Source organism: Ranitomeya variabilis, chromosome 4 (assembly GCF_051348905.1).
Source record: "Ranitomeya variabilis isolate aRanVar5 chromosome 4, aRanVar5.hap1, whole genome shotgun sequence".
Taxonomy (NCBI): Eukaryota; Metazoa; Chordata; class Amphibia; order Anura; family Dendrobatidae; genus Ranitomeya; species Ranitomeya variabilis.
This window is the reverse complement of record NC_135235.1, coordinates 71,765,367-71,789,477: the sequence shown is the minus strand read 5'-3', so window position 1 is coordinate 71,789,477 and position 24,111 is coordinate 71,765,367. Positions and strand designations below refer to the sequence as shown.

Here is a 24,111-nt window from a genome sequence, read left to right as displayed (position 1 = left end):
TGAGGCCAGGGCAAGGCCGGTGTCTGAGCCCCAGGTGGATGAGCATAGAGCAACTGGGTGAGCTGGAATCAAGTTTTTAAAACTGTTTCTGACCTCTGATGGTCAGTATAGTGCCGTCTGCCTGCCGCGGCTCTGTTTTTCCATTAGAATGGCAGACACCGTAACGGAAACCAATCGGACCCCTTTATAGTGAATAGGCTCCTTGTATCCGCAATGTAACGGATCCGCTCTCTGCATGGATTACGCTTCTCTGCACGTAGGAGAAATGGAATTGTCTAACGTAGATGTGAACAGATTGGGATCCGTTAGGGTTCATTACCCGGCGGATCCTTCATAAACCATGGTAGCTCCTGTAACAAAGTGATCTATAATACCAGTGTGAACAGGAGTTTAGAAAGTTTTCATTTTGTGCCAGATTTATTCTTTTATATATATTATAAGAAAAAAAGAATATCAACCAAGTGCCATGTGAAGTTGTAGTAAACTTGTGAGGATCTCTACTAAATGTGCCAGGACTCTAGAATCCCAATCTATAAGAACTCACAGATCATGGATATATGCAAAACCTATAACATCACCTATAGGCAATCTCTTGTATCTCTTGAGCAAAATGCTTTATAGAAACCTCTTGAATTTCTGATATATACAAAGTGCAATAAAAGAGGGACCAGCAAAATGGATATCAAGGGAATATCCTGCAATTGACCAGTATCAGTTATTTTATTAAAATAATTTCTGACAAATGTATTATTAATGTATTTAATATGAATCCGAATGACCTACTTACCATGAGTCATTTTTAAAATCTAAAAATGTTGAGCAACCTTCATTTTAGTCTTCCAGAGAACAGTATTTTATCTTGAATAGAACTTTTTAAAGTGAATTTGTCAACAGTTTTTTTTACTATGTAATGTGAGAATAGCATGATGCTGTCATTTTGATTCAATCATAGTTTTTCAGCTCAGCAGATCTAGCAGAGCTCAAATGCTGAGCTGTGTATAACCCCGCCCACACCACTGATTGTCAGCTTTCTGTGTATTGATAGAAAGCTGCTAATCAGTGGTGGGGGCGGGGTTACACAGCAGATGACCAGGAGGCACGAGACACCTAGACCTGTAGTGATAATCTCCTGCTGATAAAATACTGATTTTACTAAAACATCAATACACAGCTTAGTAGGTGATACATCACTGGAATCAGAGTCTTATCCCTTATATCAGGCTGCTCTCAAATTACATAGTAAAACCTGCTAACAGATTCCCTTTAAAAATATTTTCATAATACAGTGAAGGTGTAATATATCAGTATATATCACTGTATGACTTTACCTTTGGGTCCCCCACCAATGCTGAGAATGAAGAAACAACATCGCTAGTTTACAAGACCCATCAAGTGAATAGGGCAATCCTAGGCACTGCACATCCGGGTCCAGGTGTGTCACTGTGCAGGAGGAACTCAAAACCGGGTGCAGCACTAAATCAGAGTGCCCTTCTGATCGTTTTCAGGATCGTTGGGATTACTAGAGGTTGCACACAGTCTAAACTTGCAGTGACGACATAGTTTTGCTATAGATAGCAAAATAGTTTGCAGAATTTTCAAAACTGTACATTCTTTTGACTGATATATTTGCTAGAATTATCGCCTTTGAGCATTTTCTTCTTTGCATTTTCCCATTTTCTACATTTTCTTCTCAGTCTGGTCCATAAACAGGTTTTTTTTGTATTGTTTTTTCATGTACAGGAGCTCCGATTCTGAAGAAGCTTTTGAGACCCCAGAATCAACAACACCAGTAAAGTCCGTACCCCCAGTCCCTATTCCTATTCTTCCAGAAGTTCAAGAGCAGCAACCACAGCAACGGCAAGAAGAAGAGACTCCTTACCTTCCACCAAAGCCTGAAGAACCAGGTAAACATCAGAGAAGACTAGGACTATCTCCTCTTTGTAAACTAAAATAAACTCTGTTCATTGTGGGGAACTCTCATTTTTTCTGAATATATAAAATCTTTAGTTTGTATAAGTGGGTTTGCTATCAAGTTTTTTTTTTTTTTGCTGTAACGTTTTTGGAACGAAGAATATGTTAAATGAATTCATTTCCACGTGTCCACATCAGGCTATGGAAATATAATAAGAGTTTTTGTACCTTTTCTCTTTCAGATTCAGTTCCTAACTTGGGAGATGCAGAAGCCCCTGATGTGACAGTACCTGAGAACTTTACCGATTCCCCTTTTCGCCAGCCTTCTAGATCATTTTCTGTGGTATTTGATGAAGATAAACCTATAGCGAGTAGTGGAACATACAACTTAGACTTAGAAACTGTTGAAATAAGAGAAATCATTCCTAGTTCCCCTGAAGACCCTACTAAAACTAGACGAAAATCCACAGACTCCGTTCCTCTAAGTCGTAATACTCTGTCTAGGTCTCTTAGCTTGCAAGCTGCAGACTTCCAACTTGAAGACTTACCCAACAGCCTAGGAGGATCTGACAGTGCATGTAGCACTTTGCGTAGGACAAAAAAGGCACGACCAGCATCTTTGAAGAAGAAAACTGCAAGTACTAAGAAACAAGTAGAAGCTGGAAACGCAGTTGACCCTAAAGATACAAGTCCGGCATTATTTGGTCAGCCACAGGAAGTGGAAGTGGGCAGAAATTCTCAGGAGCAATTTGCTCCTCCTCCTCCTTTGGAGATAGATGCCGACTTGCCAGTAGTTGGGATAGAGGAAAGCTCATTCCCCTCAGCCCCAGAGTTGTCCCAGACAGATTCACAGTTTTGTGGCATTGCAAATTCTCCTCCTGTTGAGACCTATCAAACACAACTAACAGGAAGGTTCTCCCCACCAATACCTACCCACCAAAAACTTGAAGTGGCTCTTATTGGCCCTGATATACCAGACAACCCTGCAGTGATCGGGCAATCAGTGAGGCTGGAGTTCGATTATTCTGAGGAGGGACGTGAGGGCCAGCCTCCCTCAAGAAAAGGCAAGAAACCCGCAGGCAAAATGCCACTGCGGAAACCCAAGCCTAAAAAGGCTGTGGAAAAGCATGATGCTCCTCCTGGATCCCCTAGTCCTATTCCAAATGATCTTGAGGATATTCCCATTGCCAAAGGATCTTATACCTACAACTTGGATCAGTGGGATGATCCAAATTTTAATCCCTTTTCTTCCAGTGGGAAATTGCAAGACCCACTCTCATCTACTCAAGAACCTCTTCCTGAACCAACTAAACCCATTGTTCAAAGATCAGAGTCCCCGGCAAAAACTCCAGCTTCTTTTGAAGTAATTACTGAGCAGAATGGAGAAAGCAATAAGCCATCGAAGAAAAAGAAGATCCCACTCAAAACGTAAGTGACAAAAAGCTTCTATTGCTTGTGGCAAGAATGGCTGCAAACCGAGGGTTTATTTTAAGAATTTGGGCTTTGTAAGGTCTATTCAAGGAATCGAAAAGAAAACATAATCCATAACCTAAAGACAAACCCCTTTTAAATGGAATAAACCTGTCGATTTTTCATGTACTGTTATAGTGAAATACAAGCATAAGTCCATTAGGGATACTGTGACCTATATAAAGGCTTGTGTCCTGCGGTCTACTGCTTTTATGTTGCCACTGAAAACTGGGGCATCCGTTCAATAAGCAGAGTGCTTTGTACATTGCAACTTCCGTTTTTTCATGCTGTCGTTTTCCAATATTACTGTGAATTTATCATTCAGCAGGTGGAAACATTTAGTAAATATATATTATTTCTGTCTATAGAATGAGAGGGTGATGAACAGGTGTATAAACTGTAACTTGCTTCAGAGGAGTGATGGGCGAACCAAAACAATAAAGTTTGCGGTCTGTACCAAACACCTGATAACAGTGAGAGTAAATGCCGCTGATGGGAGTATTCATCAGCCAGCACCTGTGTAATAAATAAATAATTTAAAAAAATGATGTGCAGTCTCTTCTATTTTTGATAACCAGTGCAGGCAAAACCGACAGCTGCAGGCTGCAACCTCCAGCTGTTAGCTTTATCATGGCTTGTTATCAAGAGTAGAGGGGTCCCACAACATTTTTTTAAATAACTTATGTCCAACCACACCAACCAGACTAACAAGGGAAATACAAATAGGGATAAAAGAAAATACCAATCATACAAATATATTATTATTATTTATTTATATAGCACCATTGATTCCATGGTGCTGTACATGAGAATCATAAACAAGAGGTAAACCAAAGCAGGAGAAGACAGGGAATTATCACACACTCAAAACCAAGCAACAGTCGCAGATAAATCCACCAAACGCCTTCTCCCATAACAACCACCAACAACCTCCATTCATGCAGCATAAGCCTTCTTTGACAATGAGTGCTAGCCAGGGCCCAGATTATATAGGGTATGGGAGTTTCTAACAGTGCACAGCTGAGAGCCTTAATGCAGGAAAGCTTCCAGGAGTTCTAAACAGAGCAGATTAACCACTGCACTGCTAAAAAAAATTACACAATTTAATATGAAGGTGAAGTGCTTCTCATCAGAGCAGGAGTAAGAGAAATCAGATTCTGTGGTCTTCTGGCTCCTCTCTGTTGTGGTAAACCCGTAACAATTTAAATAAATAATTTAAAAAAACAATGTTGGGTCCCCCCATTTTTGACAACCAGCCAAGCTAAAGCAGTCAGCTGGAGGCTCTTATTCTCTGACTGAAAAGGGGCCATGGATATTGGCCCTCCCCAGCCCAAAAATGGCAGCCCACAGTCGCACCTGTAAAGGTTCATCTATTAGATGTGCCAATTCTGAGGCTTTGCCCTTGCCCTGCTATTTTATCGCGACTGACATCAAGCCCAGGGGTTAGTAATGGAGAGGTGGCTATAAGACACCCACATTACTAACCCCATAGTTAGATTGTTAAAAAAAAAAACAGTCAGAATAAAGTCCTTTAATTGAAATAAAGACACTGACACCTTTATTTGAAATAAAAATAAAAAAGCCAAGTTATACTCACCTCACACCTAATCCATTGATGCCCATGTCCCCTGTAAAAGACAAAAAAATAATAAACAGGATATTCCTCGCCTGTCTGACGATAATCCATTAATGGGCATTTCCCACGACTATCCGGATAATTTGGATAGCGGTCACATCAGTGATGCAACCGCTCTCCACGCCAGCCGGAACACAGTGAGACAGGAGAGTGAGAACCCTCCTGCCCTGTGTAAGGGTGACGTGAGAAAGGTCACCGGATTTCATAGCTGATGAACCGCGGTTACCTCATTTTTGGCACCGCTCGCAGAATGAGATCACTTTTCTGGGGCGGTTGCTTGCTGCTATTTTTAGGCTGGGGAGGACCAATATCCATCGCCCCTTTACATTCTGAGAATAATTATTTAAATAATTTTAAAAAATGGCTTGGGATATGTCTGTTGATAACCAGCCATGATAAATCTGACAACTGAGGGCTGCAGCCCGCAGCTGTCAGTTTTGCCTGCGCTGGTTATCAAAAATAGAAGTGACTCCACATCATTTTTTTTAAATTATTTATTTATAGCTAAGGCGCTGGCTGATGAATACTCTCCATCAGCCTTTCCTGGTTTCTGGCTCACGTGCTGTCATCTGTTAGCGTGGGAACCTCAGCTCTCTGATCGCCAGTAACGATCTTACGGTTGATCAGAGCCCGTGTTTGCTGTTCTGTCACGCAGATAACAGCGTGGCAAACAATGGATGTTTGGGCCCCCCATTAATATGAATGAGTTCCAGGTTCAAGTTCGGGTACTGTTCTGATACCTAAACCAAAGTTTTTTTAAATGATCAGCTGAACCCAAACATCTACAGGTTCGCCCGTCACTACTTCTGAGAAAAAGTATGTGGAGCATTTTTTTCCATTTTTCATCTAAGCTAGGGCCACTTGCTAATCACAAAATAAAAATCCACATAAACCCCAAGCATATATTGCCTATGATTGGAGTCGAAACTTTGGAAATAAGATAATAAAGGGAACCTGGCAGCTGATTCTTGCTGCCCAAACCATGGAAAGCAAGAATCATAAAACACGATTGCAGCAGGTGCTTGGATAACGTCTTCTCCGAGCAGGCTCGGGTGTTATCGAGCATCTGGTAGTTCTCGTATATTATGTTCAAATCCCGGCGGCTGCATGATTTGTGGTTGTTAGACAGCCTCAACACATGCAGGGATTGCCTGTTTGTTAGGGAATTCTCACATGTATCTAACAGCCGCAAATCATGCAGCCGCAGGGACTTGAACATAATATACGAGAACTAAACTACCAGATGCTCGATAACACTTGAGTGTGCTCGGATAAGACATTATCACTAGTTATCAACCAATTACTGTTACCTTCAGCAATGTGGGCCCCAATGCTAAATTTCCAGCAGGGCCCCTTGCTGTTACGGATCAGAGAACTTATATTTAAAAAATCCGTAGACCATAGCTGCAGATGAGACTAGCTTCTCCTAGTGCTGCTCCGGGTGATTGATCGGTCTACCCCATAGCAAACGGTTGGATCTTTGAAGGGAACTTGTCATGTGAAAAAACGGTATTAACCTGCACATATGGAGTTAATCTGCAGGTCAATAGCGTTCTGAACCTACCTGGCACTTAGACCTCTGCTGCCAGGAGGAAATGATTTTTTTTCCCTACGGCAGCGTTCCACATTTATTCTGAGGTGGCACCGGTGCGGGTTCAGTCACCGCTCAGTGTATAGATGGCAGTGACTATAACCGTGCCCCCAGCCCTGACTGATAGCTGACCCTAATCCTGATCCGTCTGTCAGTCAGTGCCAGAGGAGCGGTTATAGCCTGGCGGGGCGGGGGATAAAGTTAATTTCCTCCCAGCATCAGGTGTCTCTGTGTCGGTGCAGGTCCGTCCTGCAGATTAACCCCATATCTGCAGGTCAATACCGTTTTTTCACATGACATGTGCCCTTTAAAGATCCAACCCTTTGCTATGTGGTAGACCTGTCAGTCACCTGGAGCAGCACTAGGAGAGGCTAGTCTCATCTGTAGCTTTGGTCTCTGGATTTTTAAAATATATGTTCTCGGGTCCATAACAGCTAGGGGCCCTGGTGGAAATTTCGCATTGGGGCCCACATTGCTGAAGGTAACAGTAATTGGTTGATAACCACTGAGTAGCACTGAGCCTTCTTATGGTTTCTGAATCTATGTTCACTGCATAGAAATACATGCAGCCGCATATTCCGGTCCCGAGTGCCGGCGGCAGTGCCGGGTATTGATGCGACTGATTCGTGTGAGTTTCTCGCATTGCACACGCAAGTATGACCCCGGCCTTAAAGTGTGGGCCTCGTGAGTAGCCATGTCTATTTGAGATTGTGTTCATGGAGAATATTATTTTTAACAATAGGTCCTTCAATCCAATAGTATAATTAGAAAATATACCCCGTCCCCTGTCCGCACGGGTTTAGATGTCTTATAGATACCACTATATGTATATTATAGAGTAAAATCCTATTGTTCGGGGTTCGGACGGTTGTTGTAGCATTTTGAGAAGTTCCTTGCTGGTGTAAGTCGGTGTTTGTGTCTTGTGGCGCCGCGGAGGACATATTTCAGTACGTACACAGCCTGTCTGTCTGTCTCTTTGTCTCCGTGTCCTTAGGATGGGTGAAGATGTCGTGTCTGTCTGTTCTCTCTTGTAAGTAACTCGTCATTTCTATATTCCTCACTCGCTAGTGTCTCCATTGTTCCTGCTTCGCTCAGCATGGATTTCTTTTCCTTGGCTTGTCTTCTTCCTCTTGTCTCCGCTGCCAATTCTGGCTTGTTAAATTGCTTCTTACCTCCCATTAAACCCCTGCAGTACATGGCATCATGCTTGTGAACATGTGGTGTGTGCAGTCTATGTGTACGGCAGTGTTACAAAGACGTCTTGGGAGAAATGTTTAGGAACTGCTCCTTTCTACATTATTTTACTTTTGTATACAGTGGGCCATACACTGTCATGCTGCAAATTTGGTCTTTTTTTAGCCATTTTTCTTAAGTGTTAAACTAATTCTAAAGTGAAATTCTGACACAAGACATCTGTTCAAATTCTCAGATGCTTACTTTGGTGGTGACACAATGGGGTAACACATGGCACCTCCTAATATTATGACATTAAAAATACTTGATCTAATTCAGAGAAAGTAGGGTAACAACCAATATGGATGCCATGATTTATGGGGTATTCTTTTTCATCTGATTTTGCCAGATAAAGGCTATAAGCTTGACATTTCCACCTGTATTAAATGGTTATTCCCAACATAGTACGTTATTAGTCACCATGCGATAGGAAATAACGGAATTTCGTGGCTGGGGCTCCATGACCCAGAAATTGGGCCCTCACGAGCTCTGTCCTAAATGGGGAGGAACGCATGCTCAGCATCTACTCAATTCATTGTAAATGGGACTTCTGGAAATAGCCGGGCGCTGTACTCTCTGTAATCTACTCTGACAGTCCCATAGAGAATGAATGGAGCAGAGGCTGAGTATGAGCACCCGGGTTCTGGATCCCCGTTCTTTGGATCTCTGGGGATCCCAGCAATCGGACCACCAGCAGTCAGTAAATTATTCATTATATTGATAGGGAATAACTTGCTATCTTTGGAATAACCCTTTAAGTGCAAATGATTGGCTATATATTGAGTACATGATTGATTTGGGTAGAGCAGATATTGTTTTCTGTCTCATAGAAGGAATCCCAAGCAGGGAATCCCCTTAAAAAGGAGCATGCATCACTGCATGGACGTGTGCTATTCAGTGTTCTGGAAAAACTGCCATAAGGGCTCATCCAGAAATCCGATTTCTGTGTACGAGTGCTATCCGTGGTTTATGCAGGTAGTACTCGTACCTGTGCACATGTCCTGATATTTTCCTCAGACTGAATGGTCCACAGAAAAATATTGGACATGTCTGATTTTGATTCAAGGGTTGGATCAAAATCTGCAATTCAAGTCTATGGGTCGGTGAAAAAAAAAAAAAAATCGGACCGCTCTCTGACATCCGAGTGTGATCCGATTTTCACGAACTCAGAAGGGAGAAGGCGGAGAAACGTTTTCTTTTTCTCTCTCCACATATGAGAGAAATGATGACACTTGGACCACACTCTGATCAAACTCTGATGAGAATAATCGGTCCGTTTTTCTTATACGTGAAAAAATCGAACTTCTGAAAGAGGCCTTATAAGTGATCAGATTTCCCATAAACTGTTATAATTAGTAAGCCGCTGAATAGAAGTCTTAAAAGGGATATTCCAGTCTCAGACATTTATGGCTTATCCATTCACTTCTATGGGAGTTCTGAAAATTGTGATTTATAGATATGCCGTAAATGTCTGAGATAGAATTGCCCTTAAACAACCAATAAAGATCTTGGGCTCCTGCACATTGCTGTGCTCAGGATCTGCGGCTCATGGACACCGTAGACGACTACCACATTATGTAGGCCCATTCTGTACCTTCACGTCTTACCAATTTTACACAGCTACATGGAGGGTTTTTTTTCGTAAGAATTCCAATAGAACCCCAACAATGCTTCACACTGAAATACATGTATTACTCAGGGGATTGACACTAGAAACAATGGTATTAGAGGAAAATATGGTGCCCTGCAGAGCCACAGGTGACAGACTGGGCTTGTGCACCTAGTAATGCTGTACGCATGAGCCCTATGTGTAAGAGCAATTTAGTGTTTATGTCATTGATCCGAAATTTCACATCATTTTTGACTGTTTAAATTGCACATTCCTGAGGGCTCATTCAGACGATCAGACACTTGGTCCATATGCCGTCCGTGTGTGTCACATAGAGAGCACACTGACCCATTATAGCTAGTGCGCCAGTGCACATGGCCGATTTCCCACAAGGACCAGGGTCTCTAAAAACAAAATGGCAGCATGTCCTATTCTGATCTGTTTTATGGAGGCAGGCACCTATCCAGAATGGTGCCAAGCCCATGGAACTACACATGGATCCAATCATGTCCGCAGTTTGTGGATGCATCTGGCCTGTTTTCCAATATGACCGACTTATCTTGACCTTTTTAGAGATTTGCAATGTTTTTTGAGTGTTTTGATGACTTTGTTTCATATTTTCTTTCATTTTAGTGACACATTTAGGGTGAAGAAATCACCAAAGCGTTCTCCAGTTACTGACAATGGCTCTGAGGTAACGCATGTAATATGAGATCTCTAGGCAGCCCCTTTACTTTCCAAGGAACTTGGCACTGTACAGAATTTGCATTATATATTACATGGATTTTGCATATTGTTTAATTAATAAGTCATACTATTTTTTTAAGGAGCTCACAATACTGTGCAAGTCAGACAACGTCCCTGTAATAGTCTCAGAAGAACATGCTACCGATGAGGAGAAGCTGGCCTCTTCAGTGAGTAGCCAAAAATGGACGTGCATGGCAGTGGATCTGGACCAGGAGAATCAGGACTACCCCCAGCCGTCTGATCTGACCAGCTTTGTCACTGAGAACCAGTTCCACGGTTCCTCAGACGGTATGTCTCTGCGGATTCCCGTGTGCATTTGTAATTTTACCCCTTCCACTTAGTTGCTAGTCCCCGTACATCACTACAAGCCTGGCCAGAAGCCGCTCATTTATAGATGTGTTACCCTTGAACATGTGCTTTACTAATATATTCTATTGATCGGCTTCACGGCAATGGCCCTCAGATCCTGTACACTGAGTGCAGAGATGTCTCTCAGTATCGTGTGAACTTTACATAGAGATACGGTGATCAGTAGGAACCCTTCTTATATAAAGTAGGCATATCCAAAGTATATGACATAAAGATCTAGTACTTGTGATTCCCACTCATGGGACCCTAGCTGTCTCGAAAACAGGGGACTTTACATGTAGCTTTCCGCGTGGACGTGGTTAAAAATCCCATACAAAAGAATAGGTTAGGTTCTTGAAGGTACCACACTTCTCATACTTCTTAATAACATTGAGCACTGTTGAACCTGGGACACCAAGGTCTTTGGAGCTGGCCTCATACTCTTTGGAAGTCTTCAGTTTGGTAATAGCAGTTCTGATGTCCTCAGACAGCTCCTTTGTCTTCACCATTGTGACAAAGGAGCAGGGCCTACCATGTCACATGGACACCGACAAGTAATCGCAGGTGATTCTCATTTGTGATTTAGGACAGGCGAGTCAAAATGTGCTTATATACGAATTTAATGTAAAGGGATCCAGTACCAGTGCATGGCAAGCTTTAGGTTTTTCTATTTTCCCCTCCCATTGTTTTTTTGTTTGAAATTATTGTTTATCATTTGCTCTTTTGTATTTTTCACGAGTGCTCTATTTAAAAAAAAACCTGTTTCACTTGATTCTATTTTTTTTCTCAGAAATTATTCCTCATTATGTACTCAATCCTCATGTGTGCCAATAACGATGAGCAGGACTTTACGTTGAAATATTCTCAAATTCATTTATTTTTCAGATATAGATTATGAAAGCTCATACGGCATCGAATACATGGAGAAGACTGGAAAATGCTCTCCGGTAGGCCTTATTCTAATGGATATTTCAATCACTATCCAATATGGGAGATTCATAGCTCCATTTCTACAACATTAAAATAAACTGCAGTTATGGAAACTTTCCTGTTCATTTTTAATACTAATGACCCCCGTTAATTAAATTAATTAATTAAGGATATTTCCCTGGATTTTTCTTGTATACTGAGTAACTCTTCCAATTGTCGCTGCTACATTGATTCTGGAACGTTTTTTCCTTTTTTCCTCTATGCCCCTCTGTTCCAAAGTTGTTCCCCCCCAATAATAATAGTTCAAATTTTCTATTCAACCAACTGGGCGTATACCACAGAAGTTTTATATGGGCGTGGCTATTTTTTGATTGGCCAGCGTCAGAGGAGAAAAAGCAAATGCCCTCAGAGAAAGTCTGTGCTACACACCCAGTTGTTAAAAGAGAACGTTTTCAGCATTATTACCAAGGGAAATAACTTTGGAATGGAGGAGCACAGATAAAAAAGAAAAACTGTTCCAGAATCAGTGGAACAGCGCCAATTGGAGGGAGGTACTCGGTTCACATAAAAAATTCCAGTGAAAGATCCTCCTTAAGCCTACAGTATTCCATTAGTTTTCATGGGGTTATTATTTGCTCCATGTAATTGTCTACGTGTATAGCAAAAGTCACGTATTTAGCCTTTGGGCATTTGCAAAAATCAGTCTCGAACAACGTGTCCTTGAACAGATGAGGCACATAACAGGAAGTAACCAACCCGCTTGTCTACACCGTAAACCTGTCCTGCTATAAATTAGATGCCATTTTGCAGAACTCTTTTGAAGTTCTTCTATATTGTTGACTCGTGTATAATTACAACATAACAGTCAGCCCAATTGATTGGTTTTGAAGCAGGCTTACATACGGGGTGTGACAGCAGTCTGCATTTTACACAGTTTGTCTCAGTCTCGCCTGTATATTGTAATATTTCCCTAGATCCGTGACATGCCCCAGACGCAGTCCATGTATCTCATGTTTGAGGCTTCCCCGGAGAGCCAAGGAAAAACACCAGCCAAGTTTTCAGATTCTTGCTCTACTGGAACCGAGTAAGTATCTAAAGAACGCTGAGGGTGGTATACAGTGATATACAGAGGTTTAGAGCTGCCTCTGGAGGGATGATACTTTGCATTGCAAATGAGTGACCATGTTCTGCTATAAAGGACTGGTGTATCGAAGAGCGGAGTCAGTCCCACAGTTGTACTTTATATTTACATATGGTCTATGGTTTCTTGTTAGCTCCAACTTTGAAGAAATGGATCCTAACTTGTGCTCAGGGCAGCTGTCCATCTCAAGATCTCCACCTATTTTGCAAGACAACGTGCGTCAAATCGTAGAGAGGTCACTGCAGAGAGAAGACGATCCAGAAGTGCTCGGGAGCGGCAAAATGGAGCTGGTAAGAACACAATGGATGATACAAACTAAATCTAATACTGAATTGTTATTGCCAATGAATAGAGAAATAGACATTATGGTCCACCATGCTGTTAGAAATCTACTAAACTTTTTTTATTATTTAATTATCCTTCAGACATTGCAAAGTTACGAATTTTCATAATATATTTCCTGACCGTATTTGTCTTCCTTTTTCCCAAACATTATTCTGCTGTGCTGTTTCAATGCTTCGTTTATGCTCTTTTAGAAGCTGCTTTCAACTGCTGCTCTGCAATCTCTGTACATGATGTTAATGCAATCCATGCATAGTAATTCCCCTGTCTGACTATGGGGATGGGGAGCAGAGAAGCTCAGATAGGAAGCATCCCTCGTACAGATTGTTTGATGATAGTGTAGGGATGTTACCGAGCAGCAGTTGAAAGCAGCTTCTAAAGAAGCATGAACTGGGCATTGAAACTGTATTATGGTATAACATTCTGGAGAGAAGAAAGCTAAAGAAGGTACTAAAGTATATCACAAAAGTTCATACCTCTGGAATGCCTGGAGGATAATTAAATTAATTGAACCAGTCATTCTTTAAGGCAGTGGCTGTGTCTGCTCTATGTTAATGGGGGTCTATGGAATTAGCTCACCTCTGGTTTGCACCATTGTCTGCAGCCACCATAGCATATTGTATTGGTTTGTTTTTTCCCACAACCCATCTACCTTACAAGTTATAAAAGTGAGAAGAATATATTGGCAATCTGTTGAGGACATGATGGTGTGAACCAGAAACCGACACCGGTTTAGTTTTAGTGCAGCATATTTTTTTCCTTCTACATACACCCTAGTAGATACTATAGAAATGTTTTACTTTTTGCTTGTTCCATTTGGTGAAATAATGACATTAATGCTGCCCAATAATCTTATATAGCTGAACTAGAGCGTCCAACCAACAGCCATGTCTCCTGATTTGCCCCATATAGATGGATGCTCTGTGGGGGGAGAGGGGAAAGGCTGCTTTCCGACACGTCTAACAATGAGCTGTCGCCTGTGAGTCAATAGGATCAGGCGTTTGTATTCTGGATGCCCCCATACACATTAGGTGGTCGGCCTGTCTCCAAGAAATCAACACAGTTTGCTGCGTCTAATCCAGTGTGTATGAGGGCCCTTACTCTTGGTTGTTTGGGGTCTTGCTTCCACCCATATGTTTTTCTTTCCCTACAACGTGGTAGTGAAACAGACGAAAAACTTATCCTATAGTTTGTTTTGGGATCATGCATATCACCGTGATCATCGGTTGTTATGCCGGACCCTTGAGGGAATCGTATAAACAATCTAAGCACGTGGGCCAAATTCTGGTTCCTGAAACAACATCAATTAAGCCTTGAGGAGAGCAGAAACCCCGGCGCATTTCATGAGCTCCTCACTGGCCTTTGGTGTGTACGTGATAACCATCCTCTAGGGCTGGTGGTTACTGACTAAACACAGTGAGGTTAAAGAGTGTGATCAGTAATTGTTGTTTGGCTTTGCATTCAATAATTTATAAGCTTCTAAGAGTAACCGTATTTCCTCATGAGAGCTAAAGAAATAAATGATATCAGCAACTGGCAGTTCACAGAGGATTCATGACTCTGGAATTACGGACAGAAGATCCGGGCCCCCCTAGCATTGGAGACCTGCAAGAAGCGGACACGTGCCCATGTACACTCACCGGCCACTTTATTAGGTACACCATGCTAGTAACGGGTTGGACCCCCTTTTGCCTTCAGAACTGCCTCAATTCTTCGTGGCATAGATTCAACAAGGTGCTGGAAGCATTCCTCAGAGATTTTGGTCCATATTGACATGATGGCATCACACAGTTGCCGCAGATTTGTCGGCTGCACATCCCAAAGATGCTCCATACAAGGCAGGATGGATCCATGCTTTCATGTTGTTTACGCCAAATTCTGACCCTACCATCCGAATGTCGCAGCAGAAATCAAGACTCATCAGACCAAGCAACGTTTTTCCAATCTTCTACTGTCCAATTTCGATGAGCTTGTACAATTGTAGCCTCAGTTTCCTGTTCTTAGCTGAAAGGAGTGGTACCCGGTGTGGTCTTCTGCTGCTGTAGCCCATCTGCCTCAAAGTTCGACGCACTGTGCGTTCAGAGATGCTCTTAGGCCTACCTTGGTTGTAACGGGTGGCGATTTGAGTCACTGTTGCCTTTCTATCAGCTCGAACCAGTCTGCCCATTCTCCTCTGACCTCTGGCATCAACAAGGCATTTCCGCCCACAGAACTGCCGCTCACTGGATTTTTTTTCTTTTTCGGACCATTCTCTGTAAACCCTAGAGATGGTTGTGCATGAAAATCCCAGTAGATCAGCAGTTTCTGAAATACTCAGACCAGCCCTTCTGGCACCAACAACCATGCCACGTTCAAAGGCACTCAAATCACCTTTCTTCCCCATACTGATGCTCGGTTTGAACTGCAGGAGATTGTCTTGACCATGTCTACATGCCTAAATGCACTGAGTTGCCGCCATGTGATTGGCTGATTAGAAATTAAGTGTTAACAAGAAGTTGGACAGGTGTACCTAATAAAGTGGCCAGTGAGTGTATATCTGGCTATTCCTACCTCTAGCCGGTGGCATACACAGAAATCGTGAGGCCCCATAGCAAAAGTCTTCCCACCACCCACTGAAAAATAAAATGATTTGTCGGATTAATCAGGGTCACGTCATATAGGCAAATCTTAGACAAGGTGGACATGAATTGCAGCACTTACATAGAAATATGCCCCTACTGAAGCCCATCAGTGTTCTCCCACACTGCTTTCATGGTCCAGGATTTTTCATAAGAGTTAAATTTTCCTATTTTTAAAAGCACTTTACAATTTTACCCATTTATCATGTGGAAAAAAAACCCTATCCTATCGGGGAGAGGAGTGTTTGGACCCCACAGGCACCGTTGCCCCGAGACAACTGCTACTCTTGCCCACGCATCTAGCAACACCACTCTACTGTAAAATAATATTCTGACTTTTTGCATTTTTTGATGACAGGGTTCCCCTGAGGATGACTATGTGGCATCCGAGGCCTTGATATCGCGGATTTCCCACCACACTGCCCTCTGTGACCAGCTCAGTTACCTGGAGCCGGATCTAGCAGAGAAGAACCCACAGGCCTTCGCACAGAAGCTGCAGGTTTGTTTGCCTAAAATCTTAATTTATGGCACTCTTTCTCGCCGAGTCTGCACTTTATTTCCCATAATGCTCTACTAGCCTGCAGAGCATTCTGGGATATGTAGTCCAGGCAGATAACATGCCTTTGTATGGTCTTCCCAGTCTGCTGTCCTAGTCTGTGTAATTTCTTCCCCCTCGTGCGTCTCTCTCCTTTTCCCGCTTTTGGTTTTCTCCACCCATTTGTTCTTTTCATTTCCTGCCAATGCCGATTATTATACGCCTTTCTCCCCTCCTTGTCCTTTTTCCGGGAGTAGGAGGAGTTAGAGTTTGAAGCCATGCGAATTGAGGCTTTGACGCTAGCCAAGCATATTAGCCAGTCCTCGCAGGGCACAGAGGTATCTGGGGTGCGTGTGCCGTGATCAGACCCTGCATCCATCTGCTGGTGTGTGTCCACTCATCCCCCACAATTCTGTCTTTGCCCAGCCCCGTCCCCCGCACCCCCCAATCACTATTAACCCTAAAGTCTAGCTGAATTCATTATATTAGTAAACTCGATAATTACAGTTTCAATCAAACTCTTTTTAATGTCTGCAACTTTCTAAATACCTTAGGGAAAATTTCTAAATAATTGTCATTTTTATACAAAAAAAGTGAGATACTTAAAAAAAAAATGCACAGCCGCAAACTGGTTTAGGGGAAACTATGAATTCCATCCTGTGTTTTAAATACTCAGTATTGTTTTTCCTAGACTATAATGTTAATGGTCGTCCCACCAATTGGCTGATTGAAGACGTCACTTAAAAGAGTTTTCCAGGGGCATGGGTCTCAAGTCTGCAGTTATTCTATGTGACTGCAGACTAGTGAATCTTCACAGCGCGCTCAGTGCGCATTGTCAGGATTCTGTGGTGATGGCTCCGAGTAGTCACGTGAACACAACTATGATATTTACATAATTCTGGCCATATTCCTACTAGTCCAGCTACTCAAGTTTAGTCGACACATGACTACATGAGTGCAAGTCGTACACCTGTGACGGCACCCGTGATTCCTGACAGCGTGCAGTGTGCGCACTGTGAGATTACAAAAGTCTGAAGTCACATAGAGTGACATCAGACTTGAGCCCCCAGACTGGAAAACCCCTTTAACTGCTTAGGCGTAGTACATCTTGTAGTGGCTGTTTCTGGTACTGCATCTCCCTGTTAGACATTCCAATTCATGTGAATGGTACTGAACTGCAGGACCAGGTACAGCCAGAATCCAGTCTTCAGACCTGTGCCTGGTAAACGAAATAAGGAGCACTTGCTGGCATGGTGTGACCCATTCATCCACTGATATGTGAGGCGGCTGAGAGACGGAACCCCATCAATCTAAGGCTCATGACCTATCCGAAGATTCTCAGAGAACCCTCTAAAAATCTATCTTCAATGCATGGGAACCTTTTTTCTTCACATACATATGGGTTTTTCTTTAACACTGCTGACGTGTTGCTACAATTGGATCCAGTTGAGGCAATACCACATGAGTTATAGGATATGGCTTATAAAACCAACCCCATCCATATGGGCACCATAAAAGGGACCTCCAACCTGAAATCCCCCTGAATGAGCCAGAAAGCTACTCTGTGACAGTGGCTCCTACATCCATGTTTTACATTTCATAGATCTTTTGATGTGAGATGAATCAGAATTATGGGGGGTGTACCGCCTCTTAATCTAAAACACGCAGTCTAATTTGTTGACAACACGCAGATGTTAAAATTGGTGAGTAGATGTACGACACCGTGTATCCAAAAAATTGCTGAACTTTTGTTGTAAAGTGATTAGGAGTTATTTTTCATAAAGCCAAAAAAAACCCTTTCAGACAGCCCATAAAACAAATTATGGTTGTCTTAATAAGCTCAGTATGTTTTGCCTAATTTTCCTATTTTTTTTACTCTTTTTTTTTTTTTTTAATTGAATTGTCCAGTTTGGAAAATCATGTCTTTGATTGAAGGGTTTCCTGCTGCTCGGACCTTGAGCAAACTGATGTACGGTAATCTCGGCAGGAACTCAGCAGCAGGCATTTAATTTTACTACAGCACCTCCGCAGGAGAAATGACGAATTACACAGAACCTACTAAATGAATGCATTATTCCTTGCTTTACACATGTGGTGTCCTCCTGATCTAGAGATACACTTTGTAGGTGCTCCCTGCTCATACTAATAGATAAAGACCCTGAACAGGGACCCCCACCAGTCTTACAGCGCATTTCAGGGAAATATTAATGTTTGGAAAAATGTAATTTGGTTCCTTCACACAAAGATAATGTAGGAAGTCTCCATATGTGGTACATTCCTGCAATATAGGAAAAAGGGAAAAATGTTGCAAAGTCACTCCAAAAAGTCCCATTTAATAATTTTCATGCATTCACTCACATTGCATATTTTCTAGTGCCAGTAAGCAAAAATAATATAGGAGTCCAGCAAATGGAAGAAAGGCAATCTTATCCACCGTTAGAATGGAGCGGTAGTGCACAAGCTCAACCGCCGCTCCATTCATTCCCTATTCCATTTTTTACGGCAGCCCCACCATAGAGAATGAATGGAGCATAGATCGGGAATGCACACTGCAGCTCCATTCTAGCGAGGAAATAAGTGCCTTTTTCTGGCCATCGGTGGGGATTCCAGACCCCCTTCTATCTATAAAATATTATTAGAGTTGGTGCAAATCGATTTGCAGGACCCTGTCCTTCTCGGTGTCCGTGAGTCTGGCTACAGTGGTCAGATCCCCAGTGACCTTTATATAAGCTATCGCCTATCCTGTGGATAGTTGATAACTTATCTTCACTGGACAACCCCTTTAAGTCATGGAATAGATCCATCTTCTGTTTTAGTACTTTCCTGTAGATAACAGCATTTTGCAGCTTATAAGGTTCCGTATTCCTTCCGATGGACTCAACAAGGAGAAAGCCCTTCTGTCACTAGTGGAAGACCAAACTAAATTTGGTAGAAATAACCTAAACTGTTCCCGTGCACCACTGCCACTGCCTGACCAGTGTTTGATGTGTTCTGTGCATGAGTATTGCAGTCTGGTGCATGTGAAATTACAGAAATGCATTCAATATGCTTCACATACTAACAAAGTATAGTTATGAGTTAGAGGTATTGCAGCAAACCTAGTTTTCCATTAGTCGTCACCACTGTAATTGGAAATTTGTGGTCTATTTGTGTAGCAGATATCTAATGGAGACATCCCCCTTACCATACGATGTCCATTATGACAGGAGAGTCACTGACCAGTACTGTCTCCCAGCCTGGCAGACCGGAGTCATCTGTATATTGCTTAGTGACCATTCATTTGAATTGTTGTCAGTGACGCAAAATCAGATGTTAGATACCCAACCTGTATCATTAGCAGTAGTAGCAAAACTTATCACAAGTGCATTGTATGCTATTAATTTACAGGCAAATTGTACTGGTACATAGAGATACATCTCTATGTATCACTGCTTCTCTATGAACCTGTATTCTAGGGGTAAAATAAAAGTCACATTTGTTTCTTCCCATAAAATTACTAAAAAGTAACGAAAATCATATACTACTGACATTTTTAATGGAATTTTTACAAATATAAATCAGGAAACACCTACATATTTATTATCCTTGTAATTGTAACAAACTGTACAAGACAGTCAACAGATTATTGCGAATAAAAATGGTTGACTTTTTTTTTCTCCATAAAATCTATAAAAATGTATTAAAAATGTAGCACTGAGGCTGTGTTCACGTGTAGCGTAAAAGCTGCATTTTTTCTGCACATTTTCTGTAGGTGTCTGCACCTGACTACACAATAACAATCTTCTGTGATTGTTGCGTTTTTGCTGCTTTTTGTCCTCTTATTTGATACATTTTGGGTTCAGAATGAAGCAGCACGTTTAATGCATTTATAATAGTAGAATAAAGCTTTGATTCTGCACTTAAAAATGCATTTTTTCAGGCTTCATATAGAAGCTTATGGAGAAATATGAACAAAATGTTAAAAATATCTCCATTTATTCAGAATCAATATGATATGAGCAAAAATACAGTCACTTACATGTCACTGGGCTGAGGATTATTGTTGTCTGAGAACTGTTCTGCCATGCTGTATTGCTGCATACAAATCATCAAGGTATGCTGCTGGCAGCTCCCTCTACAATTGCTGATCAATGATGTGCCAGATGTGCTTGATGGGAGACAAGTCCGGAGATCCTTGTGGTCTCCAGTGTTAAACACCTTCCACACTTTCACTACTTTTACTGGAAAAATCTCTTTCCCTTACCAGTGTTGACGGCACCTCCTGTATATTTCCTCTACATGTAAATCATGTCTCCTGGGTCATTGTATAGTTTCCGTAATGAATAAATCATGCGCTTAGAGTGGGTGTCATTGTAAAAAAAAATCCAATACAACACAATTTACTTACCTTCCCCGGGTATCTATGTTGATCTATGTTGTTTGGTTGCAGCGGTGAGGTTACATAAACCATGTTGCAGCCAATCACTAAGCTCAGCGGCTCATGTGGAGGAGCCACTGACCTCAGCGATTGGCTGCAGCATTGTAAATATCATGTCACCATTACAGAAAAATAACAGAGGCCGTGGCAGTTCTAGAGACACGGCACCAGACCCGGGAAGCGGCAAGTAAAGTGCGGTTTGTTTTAATAATACAAATTGAATGGGCAGGCAAAATTATTTTGGAATGGGACAACTCGTTTAAGGCTAGGGCTACATGTCAACATTGCAGCATCGCATCTAGTGATTTCTATGTTGTTGCAAATACGACACAGAGTGAGAAATGTTCAAATGTGAGAAATGTCCAAATTTGTTGGTTTCAAATCGCATGCAACTCTTTTGCCTTTTACTTTAATGCATGCGACTGAGACTGCGTGCGATTGAGACTGCGTTCGACTGAGACTGTGTGCGACTGAGACTATGTGCGACTGAGACTGCGTGCGACTGAGACTGCGTGCGACTGAGACTGCGTGCGACTGAGACTGTGCGACTGAGACTGTGTGCGACTGAGACTGCGTGCGACTGAGACTGCGTTCGACTGAGACTGTGTGCGACTGAGACTATGTGCGACTGAGACTGCGTGCGACTGAGACTGCGTGCGACTGAGACTGCGTGCGACTGAGACTGCGTGTGACTGAGACTATGTGCGACTGAGACTGCGTGCGACTGAGACTGCGTGCGACCAAGACTGCGTGCGACCAAGACTCTGTGCGACTGAGACTGTGTGCGACTGAGACTGTGTGCGACTGAGAATATGTGCGACTGAGACTGCATTTGACTGAGACTTGTGTGCGACTGAGACTGCGTGCGACTGAGACTGCGTGCGACTGAGACTGCGTGTGACTGAGACTGTGTGCGACTGAGACTGCGTGCGACTGAGACTGCGTGTGACTGAGACTGCGTGTGACTGAGACTATGTGCGACTGAGACTCCATTTGACTGAGACTGTGTGCGACTGAGACTGTGTGCGACCGAGACTGTGTGCGACCGAGACTGTGTGCGACCGAGACTGTGTGCGACCGAGACTGCGTGCGACTCATCTGTGAATTGGCAGGTTTATGTTTACAGCAAATCACAGCTATAAAATAATCACATGACATCCAGTTGCAGACAAGTTGCACAGAAGTTTTTGGTTGTGCGACTTGTCTCAGCGTTGCAGTGGCAGAACACGTGTAGCTCCAGCTGAATATTCACCTTGTGCAAGCTAATCAATCCCAATGTTCATATGAAGTAAGGAAGGAGCCTTATCACAATCGTAACTTCTGGCTCTCCAGCTGTCGTGCAACTACAACTCCCAGCATGCTTTCTTTGGCTACAGTATTTTGCATCAGTATTTGTAGCTAAAACCAGGAGTGGAACAGTCAGAGGAAAAGTATAATAGAAACAAATACTGATGTAAAATACTGACCAAATACTGCAAGTGTGACCGCAGCCTTATACTGAGAGTTGTAATCCTGTGTTTGCTGTGACTTTTATTTCTAAATGATTTTCTATATTACCTTGTTATTGAGACACAGGGAGGCAGCGAGTAGGTAACCTGCTGCACCACCGCTGGCCCTGTCCAGCAACTCCACCTGGCTGTTCATTAACTAGTCATGGGGGGCGGTGCGACCTTTGGGTAAATCGCCTCTCCCAGTAGTACAGTTGTTCACTGGGGAAATACCAGTTTGTCCTCTACTGTATACTGGTTTGTAGGGATCTCTTGTAGCAATAAATGGAGGTTTTTTTTCCTGCTTTGCCTGCGCTGCCGTCTAACCAGAGTTTGTCATTTTCTACATTTCCTTGCATGTAATGAAGGGTGTACAATGCAATAACAATGCAAATGGCTTGTAACTACCTGTTCTTCCCATCTACAGTCTGAAGTGTTGGATTCTGCTGACATCGGCCTTTCACATAAATCACTATACTCTCGTTCAGTGGCAATGGAGACAGCTGGGAGTAGCCTTTTACATACCTATAAGCAGCCTGACCTTGACGCAGCACTTCAGCTTGCAAGAGAAGAGGTAAATGCTATCGTATTTTCTTTTCAGCTCTCTTATATTTCTATTCTACCTTTCTCATAAATACTAAACTGATGATTGTAGGACTTAGGATTCTGTACAGCTTATCACATTTTCATTTTAACTTGTAGCTACAGCCTTTACCCACTAGGTGTCGCCACTGCAGCACAGGATTATCTCTAACCCAAAAGCTGTAACATCTATAGACTGAGCGGTATTTAAAGGGACGACCATGATTGTAATATTAGGGACAAGTATTGTGTACTTCATTTCAGTCCTAATTACACAAAACTTAATCAATTTAAATCTATCAGCACCGATATATAATCCCTGGGCACGAGTGGATTAACTAGAGTCTGATGGGTCCCCAGTGCAAAATTTGAACCTGGGCCCCCAACCTGCATTTTAGTCAGATATATGGGCCCCTGTAGCCTTTTAGATCCTATAAAGATATGTGTTCGCCCCCATGTAATATATCCCTCATCCTGGCCCTTCATGTAATAATGGTCCCCATTCCGGCCCCCTTCCTGTAAGAATGTCCCCCATTCTGGGCCCTTCCTGTAATAATGTCCCCCATTCTGTGCCCCTTCCTGTAATAATGTCCTCCGTTGTGTGCCCCATCCTGTAATAATGTCCCACATTCTAGGCCCCTTCCTGTAATAATGCCCTCCGTCCTGTGCCCCTTCCTGTAATAATGTCTCTCATTTTGGGTCCCTTCCTGTAATAATGTCCTCCGTCCTGTGTCCCTTCCTGTAATAATGTCCCCCATTCTGGGTCTCATCCTGTAATAATGTCCTCCATCCTGTCCCCCTTCCTGTAATAATGTCCCCCATTCTGGGCTCCTTACTGTAATAATGTCCGCCGTCCTGTGCCCATCCTGTAATAATGTCCCCCATTCTGGGCCCTTTACTGTAATAATGTCCCCCATTCTGGGAAACTTCCTGTAATAATGTCCCTCATCCTGTGCCCCATCCTGTAATAATGTCCCCCATCCTGTGTCCCTTCCTGTAATAATGTCCTCTGTCCTGTGCCCCATCCTGTAATAATGTCCCCCATCCTGTGTCCCTTCCTGTAATAATGTCCCCTGTCCTGTGCCCCAGCCTGTAATAATGTCCCTCATCCTGTGCCCCTTCCTGTAATAATGTCCCCCATCCTGTGTCCCTTCCTGTAATAATGTCCTCTGTCCTGTGCCCCATCCTGTAATAATGTCCCTCATCCTGTGCCCCTTCCTGTAATAATGTCCTCCATCCTGAACCCTTTTCAGTAATAATGGAAGCATGGGAGCGGACTCACATTCAGCTCAAACAGTAACAGACACGTCGTTGGGCCCACCTCATGTCGCCAGGCCCGGTTGTGGTCGCACTCTCTACATCCACGATTGTCATTCCCCTGTGGGCACTCGGATATATTTATGTATATATGGGGCCGGCTGTTTATTACTGGGATGATTTCACCATTCCAAACATGGAATTCACACTTCTACAGATCTGAAGCTTTAGGCCATGTTCACACTTTGCGGTTTTTA

The 24,111-nt window shown here is 42.7% G+C and overlaps 1 protein-coding gene across 3 annotated transcripts in view; it reads left to right on the top strand.

Annotated features, from left to right (window-relative positions):
- The window catches only part of TACC2 (transforming acidic coiled-coil containing protein 2), a 149,543-nt gene that overhangs the window by 111,931 nt on the left and 13,501 nt on the right, over positions 1-24,111 (top strand). For all 3 annotated transcript variants that reach the window (XM_077258703.1, XM_077258704.1, XM_077258702.1), the window contains exons 7-15: positions 1,741-1,904; positions 2,154-3,339; positions 10,084-10,144; positions 10,278-10,485; positions 11,431-11,492; positions 12,450-12,559; positions 12,750-12,906; positions 15,935-16,075; positions 22,443-22,589. In XM_077258703.1, coding sequence (XP_077114818.1) covers positions 1,741-1,904; positions 2,154-3,339; positions 10,084-10,144; positions 10,278-10,485; positions 11,431-11,492; positions 12,450-12,559; positions 12,750-12,906; positions 15,935-16,075; positions 22,443-22,589 — 2,236 coding nt within the window. The remainder of the gene's footprint in view (positions 1-1,740; positions 1,905-2,153; positions 3,340-10,083; positions 10,145-10,277; positions 10,486-11,430; positions 11,493-12,449; positions 12,560-12,749; positions 12,907-15,934; positions 16,076-22,442; positions 22,590-24,111) is intronic.